Consider the following 24,224-nt stretch of genomic DNA (forward strand, 5'->3'; position numbering starts at 1 on the left):
GCCATGTTAGAGACTTGTCTTCAGGAAGTTAGAGGAGGGCAGGAGAAAGTTAGAGAGAGGCTGTTTCCTGAGGCCTGCTTCCAAGGACTAAAGCACCTTAACATTGTAACAAAAGACTATAACAAGGGTTGTGTAAGTTATGAGCTAGGATCATTGGACAAAAACCTAATCATAATGTCACAGCTAGCCATGCAATTATTAGCTTCATCCATAAATAGAGGAACTACACAGTTTCATTCTCCTTTCTAGTTGATAAATCTATAAAACTAACTGACATTCATAACTCCCTCCATTCTTCAGAAATCATTGTTATTCTTTGTGAGTCTCCTCTTGGCTTACAAAAGAATACTCCATTATGGAATACTTATGAATTCTTATGAATTGTAAGTCTTCATTAGGGGTGGATACGAGGAAAGAGTGCACAGTATGAGAGAGGACTTTCTAAAATTATTAAAATGAAATTTAGAATTTGAATTTTTTTCAGTTCAGGTTTAAGATGTAACTACTTTTGTAGAATACAAAAAACTCAGTGTTTGTTCTTCTTAGGTTCATTAAGAAACCTTGACAATTCTATATTTCTTCTAGAGGAGTATTGAGATATCTTTTGGATAAGACAGAGGAATTCTTGTTAACTCCTTTTTGCACTGGCTGTTGGTAAGCAACTGGGAATTTAACCCCTTATCTGCTGTGGAAGAAGCCTTTGCTCATATTAGCATATATTCCAAAGAAGGAAAAAAGAAATTTTTTTTACATTTAGTTTTCAAAGCTAATATTTGTTAGGTACTCAAGAATAGATGAAGAAATTTCTAATATGTATTCTTACTGTTAAATTCAAAATATTCTAGTAGATTTATTTAATTTAAGAAACAATTTATTGAGCATCTCCTAAGTACTAGGGCCTTGATGAAGTTTTGAGAATACTGAAATAAATAAAATAACATTTATATCATTAACGAACTTCAAAAAGTTTAGATAAATAATAAATACATCTTTTACTATATAATAGAATAAAAAAAAGAAAAGAAGACAGTAGTTATTACCATAGTGTATTATGTACTACAATAGAAATGAGCATAGGATAATAATGAGCACAGAGAAGAGACACTTGGTTTGTGAAGATCAGGTTATAAGCTCAATATGAATCGATACTTGAACTAAGATTAGGAAGCATTTAGCAAACTGGGGAAGAAGCAGGAGGAGCACTATAAATTTAAAAACTCAGAAGTGAGAGGGTGTATGATACATTCCATGTACCACAAGGAATCATATAGCTTCAAAGAGGATGATGGGACATTCCAGGAAAAAAAGCTGTAAAGGTAGATTATGGCTCAATCATGATTAGTATGGCAAAGTAGTTTGTACTGTATCCCTTTTCAATAAAAAGTTATTACCGAAGGATTAATATGTGCTTTAGAACAGTCTTCCTGACAGTGGAATGGAGATAGATAGGATACAGAACAAAGTGAAATTGAGCTCCCTAAAATGCAATAAAATAAATAAATGGGAAAAAAAAAAAAAAAAGAAATTGAACTCAACAAATGTATATTAAGAACCTGTTTCATACTAAGTAATGTTCTAAGAGCAAGCAATATAAAACAACTGGCAACTATTCAGTTGCATTTTATGCACTTTATGTATTGATATAAAATTATATATTATGTAGTTATATGATACATAGAATATCAATATACATACATACTAAATGTTTACACATATGTTATACCTAAATTTAAAAAGAAAAAGTGAATGGCAGTCATTTAAGCATTCAAAACGAGGACATAAATTAAACATTAGAGATGAATTGGGGAAAAGATTTAAGGTTATTTAGGAGATAAAATGGAAAGCAGGGGCACCTGAATACAGTCCACATCTGAGGGTGATGGAATAGACTTTAAGATGGTACCTAGGTATCTGGAATAGATTACTGGATTAATGGTGGTTCTCATGACTGAAACCAAGGATGGGTAAGAGTACAAATTTGGGGTGGGGAAATAAGATCCATAATTAGGTTTTAATTAATATTTTTAGTATCCCATGAGGCTTATAGGTGAAAATGCCAATGGATGGTTGTAAATACGGATGTAGGCCTAGAATTGGAAAGTATAGATATGGAAGTAATGGATTTTGTTGTATCCTTAAATGTGGATAACATCTCCCAGTTAAGAGTGTATAGGTTGGAGGAATATTTGAAGGACAGAAGTGGGAGAGGGAGAAGGAAGGGAAGAAAGTCAGTCACTTGGCCTCTGGATATTCAGAACATAAGCAATTTGAGAGACATAGGAAGAGTACTTGGAAAATACCAAAGTTATGAACAAAATTAACTGGGCATGGTGATATGTACCTGTAGTCCCGGCTCCTCAGGGTCTGAGGTGGGAGAATAGCTGGAGCCCAGCGATTCTGGGAGGTTGAGGGAGATTGAGGCTGCAGTGAGCTGAGGTCACACCACTGCACTCCAGCCTGGGTAACAGAGCGAGACTCTGGCTCAAAAACAAAAAACAAACAAACAAAAAACTAAAGTCCCTCCTATGGCCTACTAAGGCAGAGCCTAATCTGGCCCTTACCAGACACTCCATTTATCTCCTACCACTGTATTCTCTCACATGGGCTTCCTGTTGTTTTTCAAATATATTCCTATTTCATGACCTTTGCATTTACTGTCCTTTTTGGCTGGAGTGGTTTTTCTTTGGATATTTTCATGGCTTTCTCCCTTATTGTTTTCCTCCCTTATTGCTTTCAAGGACAGTCTCTTCAATAAACATTGCTAGGAAAACTAGATAAACATATGCAGAAGAATGAAAATAGACCCCCATTTCTCACCATATAAAAAAATGAAATCAAATTGGATTAAAGATTGTATGTAAAACCTGAAATATGAAACTACTAGAAAAAAACATTAGGGAAATGCTTTAGGACATCAGTCTGGGCAGAGATATTTTGGATAAGACCTCAAAAGCATAGGCAACAAAAATAGACAAATGGAATTATATCAAGCTAAAATTATACAACTAAAGAAAGTCAGCAAAGTACAGAGACAACCTACAGAATGGTAGAAAATATTTGCAAACTATCCATCTGACAAGGGCTTAATAAGCAGGATATATAAGGAACTCAATTCAATAGTAAAACAAAACAAAAACAAATCAATTTTGAAATGGGCAAAATATCTGAATAGACATTTCTCAAGACATGAAAATGGCCAACGGGCATTTTAAAAAATGCTTACCATACTAATGATTAGGGAAATGCAAATCAAAACCACAAGTTGGTATCATCTCACCCCAATTTAAATAGCTTTTTGATTAAAAAATTTGACAAAAAAATAACAGTTGCTGGCAAAAAGGTGGAGAAGGGGAACACTTATATAGTTGTTAATAACCAAAGAGAGCAAGAGTGAATATACTAAAATTAGAAAAAACAGACTTAAAATCAAAAATTGTTCCATTGTTCCAAGCCAGGCATGGTGGCTCACACCTGTAATCCCATCACTTTGGGAGGCTGAGGCAGGTGGGTCATTTGAGCACAGGAGTTTGAGACCAGCCTGGACCAACTGATGAAATCCCATCTCTACCAAAAAAATAAATAAGTAAATAAAAATACATATACATACACATGCACACACACACAAATTAGCCAGGTGTGGTGATATGCTCCTATAGTCCCAGCTACTCAGGGGGCTGAGGCAGGTGGATCAGTTGAGCTCCAGAGGTTGAGGCTGCAATGAGCCATATTTGCGCCACTGCACTCCAGCCTGGATTACAGAGCAAGACCCTGTCTCCAAAACAAAAGAACAAAACAAAAAGAAAAACTACTACAAGAGACAGGAAAGGGACATTATATATAATATATATAATATCGATATTATATATGATATATATATATACTATATCATATATAATATATGATATATATATGATATATAACATATATATAATATCATTATATATAATGATAAAAGGGTCAGTTTATCAAGCAAACATTAACAGTTATATATGCATCATATATCAGAGTTCCAAAGTATATAAAGCAAGCATGGACACTATTGAAGGAAGAAAATTAACAGCTCTATGATAATAGTAGGAGAATTAAAGTGTTACACTTTAAACATTTTAAGTAATGGATAGAACAACTAGACAGAAGATTTATATGGAAATAGAGGATTTGAACAACATTATAGAGCAGTTTGGACCTAACAGACGTATGTAAAACACCCCAACAACAACAGAATACACATTTGTTCAAGGGCATATGGAACATTCTCTGGGACAGACCGTATATTAGGCCATTAAAAATGGCTTAATAAATATAAAAAGTTTGAAATCATGCAAAGTATATTTTCTAATCACAATGAAATGTAACTGGAAATCAGCAAAACAAAAAGTGGGAAATTCATAAATATGTGCAAATTGAATAACACTCTTAATCAGTGGGTCAAAAAATAAATCACAAGGGAAATTAGAATGTATCTTAAGACAAATGAAAGTGTAAATACAAAATACCAAAATGTGTAGGAGGCAGTGAAAGCAGCTCATAGAGAAATGTATATCTGTAAATGCATATATTAAAGAAGAGAGATCTCAAATTAATAACTTTATGCCTGAAAAACCTTGAGAAAGAACAAGTTAAACCCAAAACTAGCATAAAGAAGAAAATAATAAAAATGGAAACAAAAATATAAATAAAAAACAGAAAAACAATAGAGAAAATCAACAAAAACAAGTGATGACTATTTGAAAAGATAAAGAAATGTGACAAATCATTATTAGCTTGACTAAGAGAAAACGTGGGGAGACAAATAAGAAAATGGGGACATTACTACCAACTTTCCAATAGTTAAAAATATTATAAAAGTACTATGAACAGTTGTATGCCAACAGATTGGATAAGCTATTAAAACGTCTTAGGAACACACAACCTACTAAGAATGAATCATGAAGAAAATGAAAACCTGAATAGACCTTTACAAAGTAAGGAGATTGAATCAATGATAAAAAACTTCCCAACAAAGAAAAGCCTAGGACAAGATAGCTCCACCAGTGAATTGTGTCAAACATTTAAAGCAGAATTAATACCAGTGCTCTCAGTCTCTTCCAAAAACTTGAACAGTATGTAACACTTCCTTACTCATTCTATGAGACCAGCATTACCCTGATTCCAAAGCCAGACAAAGACACTACATGAAAACTACAGACTGATATCTCTTATGAATATTTGCTATGGTTTGAATATTTGTGCCCTCCAAAACTCATGTTGAAATATAATTGCCAGTGTACCAATATTAAGAGGTGGGACCTTTCAGAGATGAGATGATTAGGCCATGAGGGCTCTGCCCCCATGTGTATTATTAATGCTATTCCAAAAGGGTTAGTTTGTTCTCTGCTGCCCTTTTTCTTTGCCTTCCACATGATACCAGACTCCCCAGATGCTAGTGTCTTGGTTTTGGACTTCCCAGCCTCCAGAACTGTAAAGAAATAAATTTCTGTTCTTCGTAATTTACCCAACCTGGGGTATTCTCTTATAGCAGCACAAAACAGACTAACACAATATTGATGCAAAAAATCCTCAATAAAACATTAGCAAATTAAATTCAACAGCATATTAAAAGAATTACATACCATGACATAATGAGATTTATTCTTATAATGCAGTAATAGTTCAACATACAAAATTAGTCATGATATACCATGTTAAAAAGAAAAAACATCATCTCAACTGATTCAGAAAAAGCATTTGATAAAATTCAACACTTTATGATTTTAAAAACATTAAACAAACTAAGCATAGAATGAAATGAACTCGACAAAATAAAGATCATCCAACATAGGAAAAACCCACAACTAACATCATACTCCAGAGTGAAAGACTGAAAGTTTTTTGTTTAAGATTGAAATAAAACAAAGATATACTTATATTCAGTATAGTACTGGAAGTCCTAGACAGAGCAGTTAAGGAAGAAAAAGACATAAAAGCCATCAAGTTGAATAGGAAGAAGTAAATAAAAAGACGATTTGAACAGCATTATAGAGCATTTTGGACCTAACAGACATATGTAAACAACATGATCTTAAATATAGAAAGCTCTAAAAATTTCACACACACATCCAAAAAAACCCACCTGTTAGAACAAATAAACAAATTCAGTAAAATTACATGATACGAAATCAACATTCAAAAATCAGTTGTGTTTCTATACATTAACAGCAAGCCATTTAAAGAAGACCTAGACATATGGAAAGAAATCACATTTTTATGAATTGGACCCTTGCCTTTCTTCATATACAAAAATTAAAACAGATCAAAGAACTAAATGCAAGAGGTAAAACCATAAAAGACTTAGAGGAAATCATAGGGGGAAAGCTTTATGGCATTGGATTTGGCAGTGATTTCTTAGATATGACACCAGAAACACAGGCATCTAAAGAAAAAATAGATAAGTTGGACTTCATCAAAATTGAAACTTTTGTGCATCAAAGGACACTATCAACAAAGTGAAAAGGCAACCTACAGAATAAGAGAAAATATTTGCAAATCATATTTGGTAAGAAATTGATATCTAGAATATATAAAGAACTACAGCTCAACAGCAACAAAACCTGCTTTTAAAATGGGCAAGGGACTTTTAGAGATTTCTCCAAGAAGTTATATAGATGGCCAATAAGCATATTAAAAGATACTCAGCATCACTACTCATTACCAAAACCACTGTGAGATTCTACTTCACACCCATTGCTATGGCTGTTATTCAGAAAAGCAAAACAAGTGTTGTGAAGGCTGTGTAGAAATTAGAACCCTCATACATTGCTAGTAGGAATGTAAAATGATGCAGCCATTGTGGAAAATCGTATAGCAATTCTTAAAAAAAAATTAAACGTAGAATTATCATATGATTCAGCAATCCTACTACTCTTGGTTACATGCGAAGAAGTGATAGCAATGACTCAATCGGATATTTGTACAGTCAGGTTCAGAACAGCATTATTCACATTATTCACATTAGGCAAAAGGTAGAAACAACCCAAGAGTTCATCAGTAGATGGATAACCATATACACACAACATAGTGGTATTTAGCCTTCACATGGAAAGAAAAGTTTACACATGCTATAAAGTAGAAACTTGGAAATGTTATGCTAAGTTAAATAAGTCAGTCACAAGAGCACACATATTGTATGATTACACTTATGTGAGGTACTAAGAATAGCCAAATTGATGAAGGCAGAAAGTAGAAGGGTAGTTGCCAGAGGCTGAGAGGTAGGAAGGAGTGAGGAGTTAGTGCCTAATGGATACAGAGTTTCAGTTAGGAAGGATGATAAAAGTTCTAGAGGTAGATGGTGCTGATGGCTGCACAAAAATGTGAATCTTTTATTTGATATATATTTTAACATATTTTCTTTAAATCTATTACCAAAAAAAAAAAAAAAAAAGAATTGATCTAGCCTAGATTCTCTTAATAGCCATATTTTATTGCTGTTCATCTGTCATACATCAGTTTATATAAACTCACCAGCCTTTTACCACTTAGCTGTCTATAGTCCAAGTCAGTTCTCTCAGTGTTTCTTCCAGTTCAATGCAATTTGAGACTCAGAAGCTTCTCTTTGAGAAGTCAGTATGCTGTATCCATTAAGGAGCATTCTGTTCAGGAAAGACATCCAAGTATTCCAAATTGATAAGGAAGGTAAACACAAAACAGATAAGTGATTTTTAAAATATTATTGGCTTAAATTACAAAAGCAGCACATGCTTATTTTTTTTAAGTAAATAATTTAAGATGTACAGAATATAAAGTGATAGTCCTCTCCATCACTCCCTAGGGCTATCCATTGTTAGTAATTTGGTATATATCCTTTCAGAGTATGTGAATCATGTTTTTTCAAAAATGGAATCATGCTAATCTGAAACAGGTTTTAAATTTTTTAATGTCATTTTCACCGTTATCATCACTAAGATTTATTGAGGCTTGTTTGCCAGAGAGCTTTACAGTTATTTAATCCTTATACAAATCTTATGAGGAAGTATTATTTTCATTTTTTGGATGAGGAAAATGAAGTACAGAGAGATGAAGTAACTTGCCCACAACCGCATAGCTAGTAAGTTAGTAGAATTAGTAGAGCTAGAATTTGAAAAAATGTTTGACCACAAACTTCATGTCTATAACTCTCTGCCAGAAATCGTCAATAGCCTTTCAGGTTTGTACATATAAACCTACCTAATATCATGAATACCTGACAATACCTTATAACACCCTTCCTTTTTAAAACACAGTTTTTCACCAGGCACGCTGGCTTATGCCTGTAATCCCAGCACTTTGGGAGGCTGAGGCGGGTGGATTACCTGAGGTCAGGTTTTTGAGATCAGCCCGGCCAACATGATGAAACCTTTTCTCTACTAGAAATACAAAAACTAGCCAGGTATGGTGACAGGTGCCTGTAATCTGAGCTACTCGGGAGGCTGAGGCAGGAGATGGCTTAAACCTGGGAGGTGGAGATTGCAGTGAGCCAAGATCGCGCCGTTGCACTCTAGCCTAGGGGACAAGCGTGAGATTTTGTCTCAGAAAACAACAACAATGACAAAATACTATTTCTCTTTTTTTTTTTGAGATGGAATCTAACTCTGTTGCCCAGGCTGGAGTGTAGTGGCACTCACTTGGCTCACCTCCACCTCCTGGTTCAAGCCATTCTCTTGCCGTAGCCTTGCGAGTAGCTGGGATTACAGGTACCCATCACCATGCCTGGCTAATTTTTGTATTTTCAGTAGAGATAGGCTTCACCATGTTGGCCAGGCTGGTCTCGAACTCCTGACCTCAAGTGATTTGCCCACCTCAGCCTCCCAAAGTGCTGGGATTACAGGAATGAGCCACCGCACCCAGCCCTTACTTTATATTTTTATATGAACCTCTTCATTTTTTCCTGTGGCTTGAGATATCTGTGATAATAACTCCTAAATCTATAATCCTAGTCTAGACCTACCCTCTGAACTATAGACCCGTATGTCTCACTGCTGCTTGGAAGCCACATTAAACTGAATGTCCAGACCTGAACTTAATTTCACCACTTTTTCTCACCTATACCATTGCAAGAGGGTAATGAGTTTAATAAGCTGCTGTGTGAAATAATACTACCTTTTATTTACCCTAAATTTACTTCACATAAATTTCAAAGGATAATCTCTCCTCCTACTGCTAGTGTCCTGCTGTTGATCACCACGTATATTTATTTTACCTGGCCCGTAAGTAGTGTTTTTCTCTTTTAGTTCTAGACCAATTTTTTCATTGTTAAACCTAAGCTCTCTTGCCACCATACTGTTAAATTGCTTTTTTTTAGAACCTCTAGTCTTAAAACATGGCTCTTTTTAGTTTATCCTTCTGCTATAGCCCTCATTCTAGACCATACTAAAATATCAGACAATTTCAGATACATTGAAGTAGTGCACTAATCTCAGATACACAGAACCAGTCTTCTTCCCTCCTTCGACATTCAAATTCATATTACTCATAAATCAGAAAGGAAAATTAACATTTAATGAATGAGCATATTCTACAAGTGTTACATACCCTACATGTAAATCCTCACAGCCCTACAAAAGTCGGCATCATTAGCTTTATTTTCAAATGAGGAACTCAGAAATGTTGATTTTCTAATCTAAGTTGCAGAGTCTACACTGAAACTAGATTTATCAGACCAAAGACCATGCTCATTTGGTCTGATATAGCTCATCAAAGACCACAGCTATACTAACCTAGCTCATTCCAGGTTTTCAAACTGTTTTCTTCTCATTGCTAGGAATAACTTTGTCTCCTCTCTTCTTGGATACATCCTTACTTTGTGATTTATACATCTCTTTTTACCAAGGGAGACTAGAGTATAAAGTTTGCTATTAATATTTCCTTTACTCATTCTTCAATTTATCATGTGCCAGGAACATCATATATGCTAGCAATTAAAAGATAGGTAAGTGGCTTGTCATGGTGGCTCACGCCTGTAATCCCAGCACTTTGGCAGGCTGAGGCTGGCAGATTACAGGTCAGGAGTTCGAGACCAACCTGGCCAACACAGTGAAACCCCGTCTCTACTAAAAATACAAACATTAGCCAGGCATGGTGGCATGTGCCTGTAGTTAGCTATTCGGGAGGCTGAGGCAAGAAAGTCACTTGAACCCAAAAGGTGGAGGTTATCATGAGCTGAGATCACGCCACTGCACTCCAGCCTGGGCAACAGAGTGAGAGTCCGTCTCAAAATATAGATAGATAGATAGATAGATAGATAGATAGATAGATAGATAGATAGATAGATAGATATGTGTGTATGTGTGTGTGTGTGTGTGTATAAAGAAGATTCACTTAAAAAGGTTCACAGTCAAATATTGCTTATTCCATTTTTTGGCATGTGTAAGCATTCATACACATAACCATACCCGTACTAAGAGGTCTTCTGTTCATTACAAAGTAGAATCTTTTAATCACAATAGCTTCTAACTTATAATATGCTTACAGCATAAGACAAAAGATTATTATAGAGAGTATAGGGTGGTAGAGTTGGCTTGACCCCTGAATTGGTTATTATATAGGATAAATTGTTACAAAGAGACTAAGAAATGCAGTACATAAATATAAAAGTTGACTTCTGTCTCTGCTTGGCACAAAGACTCATGTCAGTAATCCCAGCACTTGAAGAGGCCAACGCAGGAGGATTGCTTGAGCCCAGGAGTTCAAGACCAGCCTGGGCAACATAGTGTGACCCTGTCTCTATTACAAAAAAAAAAAAAAGTTCTCTTTTTTGTAACAGTCCACAGGTGAATAGAACAGGGATAGTAAGGCAGCTCTACAGTTCTTAAAATGTGGTTTCCCTCTCTGAAATCACGGTGGCTGCTCTCCTTATTTCCTTGCCAGTGAGAAGGGGAAGAGAAGTGAAGAGCAGACAGCTTTCTTTTAATGATGTTGTACCAAATTTATACGATTATTTCCATTCACACCCTTTAGCCAGAACTTAGTCACATGATCACATCTAGTAGTGAAGAAGGCTGGTAAATATATCCTCTAGCTGGGTCACCATGTGCCCAGTTAAAACTCTGTATTACTAAAAGAAGGAAAATGGATATAGGGAATAATTAGCAGTCCTTGCCACGTCTTTTGGCTCACTAGGCTAAAATTGTCTGGTGAGTTTCAGGTATCACAAGATTCCATAATACGGAATTAAATATTTAATCAATTTTTTACTCATACCAAGTTACTTGTCATCAATTTCTGCCACTGTTCCATGGGAGAAACTTCTGTTGCTTCTTTGACCATCTTTCCAAGAGAAGAATCAGTAATAAAATAATTAAGACATCTGAAAATGTTAAAACTGATTACCATTTACAAGTCAGATTACCATAATCATAAATGATTAGGTTATAGAAAACCTGCAGCTGACCTTTCCTGCTTGTCCCAAGATCCTTTGCATTATGTAATCAGAAAATAGAAATCTCTTTGCTGAGAAAAGAAATTTGAAATGAAATTTTTCTCTTCTTGCCCCCTCTTAATTAAAAGAGAAAAATTGACAAAGTCTTACATAGAAAGGAAGCAATATCCTTATTTCTAAAATGGTTCAGGTGCTATGATATTAATTGCTTTTTCTTTGTACTGAGAAGAAATGTGAAGGATACATAATATTTAAAACTATCCAATTTGCTAAGCAAAGAGTCGTATTGACTAGCCAGTAAGGCTGAAGAGAAGGCCTAAAATAAGAGTAAATTTGACTACGAGTTGTCTTTTTATCATAAATTACAGATCTTCTCTAACACTTATCTGACAATAAATGTAAAGCAATAAGAACTGTTTTGTTGTCAGATTACTTTATTCAAGAGCTAGTCTTGGTCCATCTGAAATGTAAACCTTAAGTCTGTGGTTTATGTTACCTCTAAAAGCTTGTAAAACATATTTTAAAGGATTGCAAAAGGCATAATATACCTTTATTATAGGTACTACATTAAAAAAATCCTTCATTTTCACATAAGATGTAGATGGCCTCATTGCTGTTTACCACTCTCTTTTTTTTTCCCTTTCTTTTTTCGCGAACAACATATATACTCTATGCAAAGTGTTGATGGGGGAAAGCAGTTCATTCTGTATTTTTTTTTTTCCCTAATGAAGCTACTGATATTAGAATAAAAGTGCTCCAGGTAGTTTCTGAAAAAAGCTTTATTTCTTCATTTTACATTGTCAGTACTTTGCTAATAGATTTACTTTCCACATATCAGAATGTAAAATATTTGTAACCTTTCTTCCAAGGTTTTAATTCTAGAAATATGTCCTGCTAAAACTTTTAGACAGGTATGTAGGATATACATTTAAGAATATTGGTTAATAAAGAATTAATGATAGTCATTCAAAAATATATTGAGTACCTACTATGTGTCCAGAACTACACAAACTGCCAAATCTACAGTGATAAGCAAACAGACATGCTTGCTTCCTGCTTCATGGAATGGTGGCACAGTCTAGTAAAGCAGAGACTAATCAAACACTCTCACAAATATAGCTTGAAACTCTGATCAAAGTATCAAGAAGTAAGGTAAATTGCCATTAGAATGTCTGTTGGGGATTTGACCTAATTTAGGAGGTCAGAGAAGATTACCATTATGTAATGATTTTTGAAAGGGCAGGTGTGGAGGGCTTTTTAAGTACAAGGCCTGCATCAGAAAGATCCATTGGCCTAAAAGAACTCAACGTATAAGGGAAATAGTGCAATAAGAAGAATCAGGGGCTCCTAGTAGGGACTTGGAGACCATATTAAGGACTTTTGGTTCCTTATTCTAGGAGCGTTAAGAAGCCATTTAAGGTTTTTTGAGGGACAATGGCGAGGAGTAGGAAAAAAGTATAGAGTAGTATGATTACATGTGCATTTTGCAAAGAACACAATGGCTGCTAGAGAATAGTTAGGCTATTGCAGCAGTCCATTAAGGCTGTGGTTGCAGAAATGTTTGACTTAACTTAAAATATTGTAGATGACTTAAGGGCACTTAAACTTTTTTTTCCCCTATGTAAGAAATAAGTGCTTTGGAAAATACAAAAAAAAAAAATGTTCAATGTCAGCAATAGGAAAAAATTCAGTTTATGAAACTCTATTTTAATATTTATGATACTCATGAAAATTTAAACAGCTAAATATACAAAATTATAGGAAATATGCTGCCTTAGTTTTGAAGAGGAAATATTGAAATTTTGTCTGGATAAAAGGGCAATTTTTAAAATAAACTTTTTGTTTTGTTTATCATAGTCAAGAATATGGGCAGCCATTTTTAATAAATTTAGGACGTGTGCTATATCTGATCACCAGTGTTTTAAGTTTTACTTTTGAACACTAAGAAAGAATACAAAGTTAACCGTATGGACTAGGCGTGGTGGCTCATGCCTGTAATCCCAGCACTTTGGGAGGCTAAGATAGGAGGATCACTTGAGCCCAGGAGTTTGAGACCAGCCTGGGCAACATAGCAAGACCCTGTCTCTTTACAAATAACATAATAATAAATAAAATAAAAAGCAAAGTAACTTATGGCACAAGTATGTAAGTACCTGTTTACCTCTTTAGATGCTGGTAGACCACTTGTTTTGCTAGTCTTTGAAATTGGAAGGAGTATCAAATACACAGAAGCCAGAGTCATCTTGGCCAGATGGTGTTTGATACAGATGGATGGTTAGTTGTCATGCAGATCTCCTAGTTGGTAACTTGTTGCTGCCATCTGACTCAAAGAATCATTCACACACACTGGCTGTCAAAAGCATCTTCTCTTCTGTCTGTTTTAGCTGTCATGTCTGTGCTCTGTACAGAAGTGTTGACAAGACATTGCTGTTGTACATTTTCAATGTGGTTGTTAGTGAGTTTTCTATTTTGTAGGGTCTTTGATAGTGCTGGAATGTACTTGCTTTGTAATTGTATTTTTTAAAAAAATAACATGATTGTGCAATAATAATCTGACCTTGTGAAAGGACTTTTCAGGTTTTAAGCTTAAGCAGATATGTTCAGTGAACAAAAGCATTTTATAAAATGAAAAAAAGACAGTTTCATTTAGTTTCCAAACAGCAAATAAACCAAATTCTACTGGTTATTTCCCAATTTGAAAGAATGTTTCCTTTTGGACGTTCTTTCTCATAATCTGTGATCAAAATCTTTATACTCTTTTCTGAATATGCATTTTCTCAAATTACCACCTTTTTTCTAACAGTGTGAGCTTCCATTGTTTTAAAGAAAAATCTTCAAACATTACCTATCTTTTACATCTATTTTCTCAAACTTAATTTCCCTTTGTCTTATTTACCTGCTGACCTTGTTTCTATTTTTCCTGTTTCTCTTAGAGAAATATAAGCAAAGTCTTTTCTCCATTCCTTCAGATCACTTCTGAAAGCATATCTGTTCCTCTGATACATTTTTTTAAGTGAAAGCAAGTTTATTAAGAAAATTAAGGAATAAAAGATTATGGCTACTTCATAGGCAGAGCAGCAGCATGGGGTGCTCAATTCTGATATTTCTTTAACAACTTAATTAGCTTGTTTATTCAACTGATATTTCCTGAGCTTCCCAATATGGGAATATGGGCCAGGCACTCTGTAATACTCTGGAGATACCAGTAAGAAATTATCTCCACCCTTGAGGAGTTCAGTCTAGATGGAAATCAGACATTAGACAATTAGACTAGAATATTATAACTGCTATAACATAAGTATGTGAAAAGTATAGGAGGAAAACATAGACTGTTGCTATTCTATTTCCCATAGCAGGGAAAATAGAACCATTGCTGTTGACCTTTATTATGTACATAATACTTTATTATGTAGCTTAAGAAGTAGTTAAAACTTCAATGTGAAGTAGATATTGATCCTTTAATTTTTCCTAGCTATTGAATATATTTTCAGTATTATTTATTTATTGTAATATCTTATATGCAGAGATGCTAAAGTATGTTTTTTAAGCCAGAGAGTAGAAGATAAAAATGAACTGGCAGAAGCTTTGTGAGTTGGTTTCAAAAGAAAATGTATTCGTTTCTTCATTAAGGTGGGAAAAAAAGACATAGAGACTTGAATAACATAGACATTTATTCTGGGCCTATCTCTAACTTGCTACGTTTTTTGTACTGGTTACTTAATCTCTGGGCAGTAAAATGTATATACCTATCAAAATAAAATGAAAAAATAGGTACTTATTGATTGATGTTTGTGAAGAACTTTGAGTTCTTGGAGACAGTTTTAATTAACACAGAAATATATAGAGATAACTGTAACTTGTTTGCTGATTCTTCAGCCCTGGTGGCACTGTATAGCCCAAGTAAATCTAATGTATTTGGAATTTGCTGTAGATTTTTGGATTCTTCATTCAGTCAGCTTACCACACTCTTTCTTTGGGGTTGGGTGTGAATTTATACAGGAATAAGATGTCTTATTCTGGGAAGTCAGGCCCTAGACTAGACTTGGGTATCAGTGATCAATTCTGAGACATATTCATTGGGCGTATGCGTCAGATAGACTCACATGATTCATTCTTCTGTTCATAATAAGAAAATTTACTTAGAATCTGTATTACCTTTTTAAATTTTTCAGTGAGCATGTACTGAACACCTCCTTTGTATAAGTCACTTAATCCATATGAATTCTGTGGGGAGTGTCAAATTATGTAAGAGGGCCTTTAGGCAATGTGCAAAGACAGTGCACTACATGGATTGCTTATCGGCTTTGTCAGTTATTCATATTTGCAGTGTATTACTGATAAAAGTTCACCTTTTATTTGGGAAAATATAGTATTTTGCTTTAATTTCTTAAGCCAATTTATATTTGCTAATCTATGAAGAGCTATGTAATTTATTAAAATTTTTAAGTTGGCCGGGTGCAGTGGCTCATGCCTATAATCCCAGCACTTTGAGAGGCCGAGGCGGGTGGATGACGAGGTCAGGAGTTCAAGACCAGACTGGCCAGCATGGTGAAACCCTGTCTCTACTAAAAAATTCAAAAATTAGCCGGGCATGGTGGCGCGTGCCTGTAATCCCAGCTATTCAGGAGGCTAAGGTAGGAGAATTGCTTGAACCGGGACCTGGAAGGCGGAGGTTGCAGTGAACCAAGATCACGCCACTGCACTACAGCCTGGGCCACAGAGTGAGACTCCATCTCAAAAAAAAAAAAAAAAGATTAAGTTTGTTGGTCCCTGAAAATAATAGAGCTTCACTAATTTTGAACCTTAAGAATCACTTTAAAGTCAATGTCTAGTATCTACTGAATGTCATTCTGAGATTATTAGGACTCCATGTTATATTTCAAGGAATTTACAACTTAGTCATTATTTGTCCCTCCAGGGATAGAAATTCGTATTTAAAAAAAAGTTATCTGTTATTGTTTGGGGATATGTTTTTAAGACTGTACTAATTTGGTAATTGTGATACAACAGTTTCAAATTTGCTTGAAGGTTTGCAGCATCTGTATTCCTCAGTACAAACTTGGGTCTTTTGTCATTGCTGTATTCTCACAGCCATTGCAATAAAATAGCAAAATGAATGGATTAACAATATAAGGGAAACTATGGCATTTAAGATAGACACCAAAGGGGTCAACCATGGTGTTCTCTTAATTTCTTTTCTTTTCTTTTTTTTTTTTTGAGATGGAGTTTTGCTCTTGTTGCCCAGGCTGGAGTGTAATAGGACGATCTCAGCTCACTGCAACCTCTGCCTCCCAGGTTCAAGCAATTCTGCTGTCTCAGCCTCCTAACTGGGATTGCAGACTCCTGCCACTATGCCCAGCTAATTTTTGGTATTTTTAGTGGAGACGGAGTTTCACCATGTTGGCCAGGCTGGTCTCAAATTCCTGACCTAAGGTGCTCTGCCTTCCTCGGCCTCCCAAAATGCTGGATTATAGGTGTGAGCCACCATGCCCAGCCAGTGTTCTTTTAATTTCTGAAAACTTGGCAGAGAAGTTTCTAACAGTATAATTTTATAATTTGCATTTGCCCCTTTGATTTTCATAGTGTCTTAGTTATAGCTACTTCCTTAGTATTTGTGTACTCTAAAAATAAATTCAAAAGTGTGTTTATTTAAAATACATAAAATCTGATTTTTTTAAGTTAGTGTGTACTGTTAAAGAATCTCTTTAATATAGCATCTGTTGTATCATTCATGCTTTTGTTTCATTAAGGAATAATGCTGAACTACAGTTTTGATCCTTACAGAAGGATCAGGAAATCATAGATTGAATCCTTGACTGAAATGTCTTTAAATAAGATAATTTTTAAAACTTTTACAGTGCTTTAAGTCTTAAATCAGTGATGTTTATAACAATTACAAGTACGTTCCTGAAGCTAGTTTGTATCTCATAAATAAATCCACAATACCTGCGAAATGACAGTGTGGGCAACTCATATCTATTTCTATTATTAATGGATGGTAAATATATGTTCGTTTCTGTCAGTAAATATCAGGCTAACCGGTTTTTATGTCAGCAGACTGAGAACTATGAGCAGAGAATACGTGAACAACAGGAACAGCTGTCACTTCAACAAACTATTATTGACAAGCTAAAATCACAGTTACTTCTTGTGAATTCCAGTCAAGGTATGTTCATGTTAATTTTTTATATATTTCTAGAACCTCTTGGAGAAAAGGAAGATGTAAGCTGAGTTTTTCTATTTTATTCGTTGCTTGTTTCTCAGTAGTTATGATATTATAACTGTGGTACCGTTATATGTTATGTTTATTTAAATGAACACTTGCAGGATATGGGAAAGCAGACTTTCACATATGCTATATTATATGGTAGAACTCTAAAGTTTATAAAACTTCCTAAAAAGCAATTTGCCAGTAAATAGCAAAAGCTTTTGAAAACATCTGTGCCTTTTGAACCAAAAACTCAAGTCCTAAGACTATATTGTAAGAAAAGATTTGCTAAAAGCTTGAAACTATATAGGCAGGGATGTGTATCACATAATTTTTAATCATGTAAAGCTAGAAACAAACATTCAATAGTTAAGTTACAGTGATCTGTATGAATAGCTATGTAGCCAAGAAAAGTGATGATAACAGGTATTAACTTATAAGAATATGTTCACATTATGTAGCAAAATGAACAAAGCAGGATACGTAAATAAGTGTTATTTTCATTTATGCAGAAAAAGATGTTCTTGTGTGAATTTATATGTTTAGGAAACGAAGAAATCTGATAGAATATATAAATCAAAATGTTAACAGCAATAATTCACAGCTGATAAAAATTTGGGTAGCATTTACTTTTTCTTCTTCTTGGCATGTCTGCATTTTCTAATTTTCCTATAATAAGCATGGAGTCATAATACAAATAATTATCTTAAATAAGAAATACATACCTGAAAATATGACATAAAAAGTTGAATTGTTGCTGACAGATGCAAAGAGCATATTTCTAGTTTTCTAAATTCTGTATATTTTACATACTACTAGCTTTCGGAGAGTAGGGGTTTTGTGTGTTTAGTGGGAAGGAAAAAATATAAATGGACAACTTGTCAAAGTATTCTAAAATTTCTACCTTAAAATCTATTCCATTGCTGGGTGCAGTGGCTCACATCTGTAATCCCAGTACTTTGGGAGGCTGAGGTGGGCAGGTCACAAGGTCAAGAGATCGAGACCATCCTCGCCAACATGATGAAACCTTGTCTTTAATAAAATACAAAAATGAGCTGGGGGTGGTGACACGTGCCTGTAGTCCTACCTACTCAGAAAGCTGAGTTAGGAGAATTGCTTGAACCCGGGAGGCGGAGGTTGCATTGAGCTGAGATCGCGCCACTGCACTCCAGTCTGGCGACAGAGTGAGACTCTGTGTCAAAAAAAAAAAAAAAAAAAAAAATCTATTATCTTTACGGTTTCGAGTTTGTATTATTTTTTGCTTTTACAGGTAGTACCAAAAATAAGGGTTTTCTACTAATGTTCAGGAGGTTTTTGTCTTGCAGATAAGAGTTATGGCTGTGTTCCTCTGCTTGAAGACAGTGAAACAAGGAAGAATAATTTGACTCTTGATCAGCCACATGATAAAGTGATTTCAGGAATAGCAAGAGAAAAACTACCAAAGGTAGACATTGCTTCTGCAGAAAGCAGCATCCAAATGCTGATGCGTAACATAGCTTCCTCATTTATTTTTCTGAAGTGCTCTACCATTGGAATTCTGAATAGAAGTTCCATGTATACAAATATGTGACTTAAATGTTTCTAAATAGAACTATTTCCAAGTAAAAATAAAGGCTGAGGTTTTGTATTTTCTATTGACCTTTTTTCTATATCACAAGCATTTCAACAAAGAAAATATTTAACAAAGAAATAGGATTGGGCACAGTGACTCACTCCTGTAATTCAAACATTTTGGGAAGCCAAGGAGGGAGGATCACTTGAGCTCAAAAGTTTGAGGCCAGCCTGGGAAACACAGGGGACCCCTATCTCTACAAGAAATAAAAAAATTAGTTAGGCAGGATGGCACATGCCTATAGTCCCAGCTACTCAGGAGGCTGAGGTGGGAGGATTGCTTGGCCCTAGGAGGTCAAGGCTGCTGCAGTGAGCCTTGATCATGACACTGTATTCCAGGTTGGGCAACAGAGTGAGACCCTGTACGTGTGTGTGTGTGTGTGTGTGTGTGTGTGTGTGTGTGTGTGTGTAAATATACAATGAAATGGAAGATTAAAATTGGGTAAATAGTAAGACACCAATTAGAAAATTGCTTTCTAGTTTTTTCTTCAATTGTCTGTGCTTAGTTTAGAAAAAGAAAAACCTATTCAACTAGCTTAAGCAAAACTCTCTTGAGGTAATATAGAAAGAAATACTACATATTTGCAAAGACATTCATGCTACATGGGTTAGAAACAACCTAACTATCCACCAATAACAGAATAGTCCATCTTTAGAAACTCTTTAGAAAAATTAAAATATACTAAATATAAATTTGCCAAATTTCAATAGCAATGTGAAGTGAAGATGGAAATTACAAAATGATAAAATGGGAATACTTTATGTAGCTCGTCGTTGTTGTTTTGTTTTGTTTTTGTTTTTTTTGGAAACAAAGTCTCATTCTGTCGCCCAGGCTGGAGTGCAGTGGCGTGATCTTGGCTCACTGCAACCTGCACCTCCCAGGTTCAAGTAATTCTACAGGCGCAGCCTGGCTAATTAGAATACTTTGTGTAGTTTTTAAAACATAACATTAATGTTTGTGAAAACACAAATATGTAATAAAGGTATAAAAACCTGGACAGGAAGGTCACACATCTTCTTTAGAAAAACGATCACCTCTAGAACTGGCAAGAAAAGAGACTGGGATATCTGAGAAAGTACTAATGGGGACTTTAGTTATATCTGTAACTTTTTTTTTTTTTTAATAGAAGAGAGTTAAGCAGGTATGCAAAATGTTAACCCTTATAAACTTGGTAGTATATATATATAATATATATATATATATATATATCTTATCTTGTTCTCCGTGTTTTCACAAGTCACTGAAATTTTGTAAGTTTGAAAAGGACACTTTTAATGAGATGAATTGGTTTTTAGTGAGATGATACCTATTTTGAATAAAATAGCTAGCAAATAAGGTTTCTTAATATCAAGAAGACCAATTAAGTCAAGAGTGCTATAGTTATTTCTTTCCTTCTAATAAAGTAGGAAATTTTAGCTTTGTCCGGGTTATTTAGTTACTGATTGTATAACTAAGACTATCTTATTATTTAACATCAAATTTGAGAATTCCAATTTTGAGAGCTTTTTCTATAAATAAAAATTTTAGACTAAGAAGTTCTCCTGGTACCCCATACTACATATATTTTTATTTGAAACCATTCTTTGAGTCATTCAGTTTTCTTCACCCCCATTCAAATTTTCATTTATCTAAAAATGCTGATAAATACAAGAAACCATGGCATTGAAATAAATTAGGATTATTTTGCAAAAGAGGAAATTGAGAAACAATGATTCTGATTTTTTGAAATACAATTTTGTTACTAGGCCTATTGTAGTACATTATAAAATTGTTGAATTACTATAAATGCTGACATAAATTTAGTGCTTATGTAAACAATATGTAAAATCTTCCTGTTTCAGTGTCTTCCAAATGCCATTATTTACCATAAATTTAATAATCCAAATTCCTATTACATTTATAACATTTATTTGAAAGTAATAGAATATCTCCAGTTTTAAGTATGTAGAAGGTAGTTTTTAAAATAAAATCTTGGTTAGAACAAAAGGGATGATGTGAAAAGCTCTAAGATATATTAGTAGTTTTGTTTATTTTAAATTTGGATAATTTATCATTTACAAAAGTTTTTTTTTTTTTTTTTTTTTTTTTTTTTTTTTTTTTTTTTTTTTTTTTTTTTTTTTTTTTTTTTTTTTTGTGACGGAGTTTCGCTCTCGTTACCCAGGCTGGAGTGCAATGGCGCGATCTCGGCTCACCGCAACCTCCGCCTCCTGGGTTCAGGCAATTCTCCTGCCTCAGCCTCCTGAGTAGCTGGGACTACAGGCACGCGCCACCATGCCCAGCTAATTTTTTGTAGTTTTAGTAGAGACGGGGTTTCACCATGTTGACCAGGATGGTCTTGATCTCTTGACCTTGTGATCCACCCACCTCGGCCTCCCAAAGTGCTGGGATTACAGGCTTGAGCCACCGCGCCCGGCCCATTTACAAAAGTTTATTGTCAGTAAGTATCCAAACTAGACCTTCAACAGATATCTTTTTTTTTTTTTTTTTTTTTTGAGACGGAGCTTTGCTATTGTTACCCAGGCTGGAGTGCAATGATGTGATCTCGGCACACTGCAACCTCTGCCTCCTGGGTTCAGGCAATTCTCTGCCTCAGCCTCCTGAGTAGCTGGGATTACAAGCACGCGCCACCATGCCCAGCTAATTTTTTGTATTTTTAGTAGAGACGGGGTTTCACCATGTTGACCAGGTTGGTCTCGATCCCTTGACCTCGTGATCCACCCGCCTTGGCCTCCCAAAGTGCTGGGATTACAGGCGTGAGCCACCACGACTGGCCTGAGAAATCTTTTAAAAATTATGTTTGTTTAAATTTCGTAAGATAAGTATTTTGTCTGTGAAATATATATCTGAATACCTGGAATGAAATTAAGTTTAAGTAACAGAAATCATTTCAAAGATAGCCTGTGTGACAAGAATTAATAATATTGTTTCAACTGTAACTATATTTGTGGGCAGACAGTAAGAGAAAAATCTCCGAGTAAGGAGTAAAGCTCTGAGAAAGGAATAAATCTAACTTCAGTGAGTTCCCTTAATTATCTTTACTAATAGGGGAAAGGTTTATATTATAGCCACATCTTTATACTTTGAATAGCCCATCAACTCAATTTTCTTTGACTGTAACCGTTTAATAAAAATTAACTGTCTTGTATTTCAGCTTTCTCTTTTCCTTTTATATATCTCTAGCCAAAGTGCTAATGAGCACTAAACATATAAGGGATTAAAGAAAAGTAAAAATATATTCTAAAAGAATGGATAAATTAGATTTATTGAATATTGGAGAGTTGGCTATATCCTTAGTGTAAAAAATTAGGCCTATTTAGAAAAAATACTGGCCATTCAAGCAATGGAAATTAAAATATGTTCCATTGGCCTATGTGTTGATCTACACTTAAGTTATAATTCACCTTTAGCTAATACAGGTGAAACCTAAATAACTCTGAATATATGATTATATTCAAGCTTCTTCCACAGTGAAAAAAATCCATGTTGGTTGGTTGCAATTTTTTTTTTTTTTTTAATTTCGCTCTTGTTGTCCAGGCTGGAGTGCATCTTGGCTCACCGCAACCTGCGCCTCCCGGGTTCAGGCAATTCCCCTGCCTCAGCCTTCCTAGTAGCTGGGATTACAGGTGCCCACCACCATATCCAGCTAATTTTTTGTATTTTTAGTAGAGATGGGATTTTACAGTGTTGGCCAAGCTGGTCTCAAACTCCTGACCTCAGGCGATCCACCAGCCTCAGCCTCCCAAAGTTCTGGGATTACAGGTATGAGCCATCGAGCCCGGCTCAGTTGGTTGCAATTTTATAAAAGTATGCACCCACATGAATGAGAACTAGAAAGCTTTATAGAGAAATGGTTAAGGTGATGGTATGATTCTTTTTTTATTCTGTTTTTATGCTTTAATATTATTGGTCTTCAGCAAAACTAATCTATTTCTAGAAATCACATTCCCAGTCAATTGGCCTAACTTCTATAATGAATTACTAAGTTAATAGAAATGCTTTGAACCAGTAACAGAAGGAAGCCACTACAAGCCACCCACAGTCCTTTCCTCCTTCTGTTTGGTGGGTGGTTTGAGAATGTGTTTTCTTTAGACTATTTGTTTTGTTTAGGATTTTGTTTTGTCAGGATATTTGAGAAGGGAAAGACTTGTGGACATTTTGGCAAATGGCCACTCTGGCTGCCTTAGAAAATGAGACATAAAGTAGAGGAAAGAGGGATATTTGAAGGGAAAAGAGAGCCTTTTAGAAAATTTTACTTAAGAAACATGAAATTTATAGTTCAGACTCTATTCATGTTATTCCTACACAAAAAGCATGCAAAAATCCTTTGACTTCTAAAGGGACAGAAAAAGGTAAAGAAAAAGCCTCTTTCATTAGATGACCTGTAATACTCTACTTGAGACAGTAGGGAAGCAAATACTCTGTTTAATGGAAAACCTTAGTTTTGTCTTTTGTACACCACGGTAGTTTGCAGTCTTTTGCATTATCTATCATATTATTCCATACCTACCCTAAAACTTAGGGCTTAAAACAACAAATTTTATCTGCGTTTCTGTGGATCAGGAGTTCTGGAGTGACTTAGCTGGGTGGTCCTGACTCAGGGTCTCTCATGTTGAAGTCAGGGTGTGGGCAAGGACTGCAATCATCGAAGGCTTAACTGGTTGGAGGATCTACTTCCAAGATGGCTCACTCACATGACTGTTGGTAGGAAGCCTTTCCACATGAGCCTCTCTACAATTTGACAGCTAACTTCACTCAAAGTAAGGAATCTGAGAGAGAGAAAGGTGCCCCTGTGATGTAGTCTCAAAGTCACATTCCTTCACTTCCACTTAATTTTGTTCATTATTAGAAGCAAGTCACTAAGGAGTGGGGGAAGAAATTAAGCTGCACCCCTTGAAGGGAAGAGTGTCAAAGTTTGATAGATATATTTTAAAAGCAATACCGGTATTGTAGATTTTGGTGTACAGAGGAGGATATGAAAGATCAAGAGATAAGGAGGTTGATATTTAATTTAC

General features: G+C 35.0%; 1 protein-coding gene across 8 annotated transcripts in view; it reads left to right on the top strand.

Moving 5' to 3' along the window:
* Positions 1-24,224, top strand: part of TANK (TRAF family member associated NFKB activator) — a 95,810-nt gene that overhangs the window by 43,077 nt on the left and 28,509 nt on the right. For 2 of the 8 annotated variants that reach the window (XM_017547834.1, XM_017547830.1), the window contains exons 3-4: positions 17,450-17,558; positions 18,926-19,044. In XM_017547834.1, coding sequence (XP_017403323.1) covers positions 17,450-17,558; positions 18,926-19,044 — 228 coding nt within the window. Of the gene's footprint in view, positions 1-17,446; positions 17,559-18,910; positions 19,045-24,224 lie in introns of all 8 variants that reach the window. The other 6 variants (XM_037745569.1, XM_037745564.1, XM_037745581.1 and 3 more) reach the window with 3 other exon arrangements.

This window comes from Cebus imitator, unplaced genomic scaffold, assembly GCF_001604975.1.
Source record: "Cebus imitator isolate Cc_AM_T3 unplaced genomic scaffold, Cebus_imitator-1.0 Scaffold10, whole genome shotgun sequence".
Lineage (NCBI taxonomy): Eukaryota > Metazoa > Chordata > Mammalia > Primates > Cebidae > Cebus > Cebus imitator.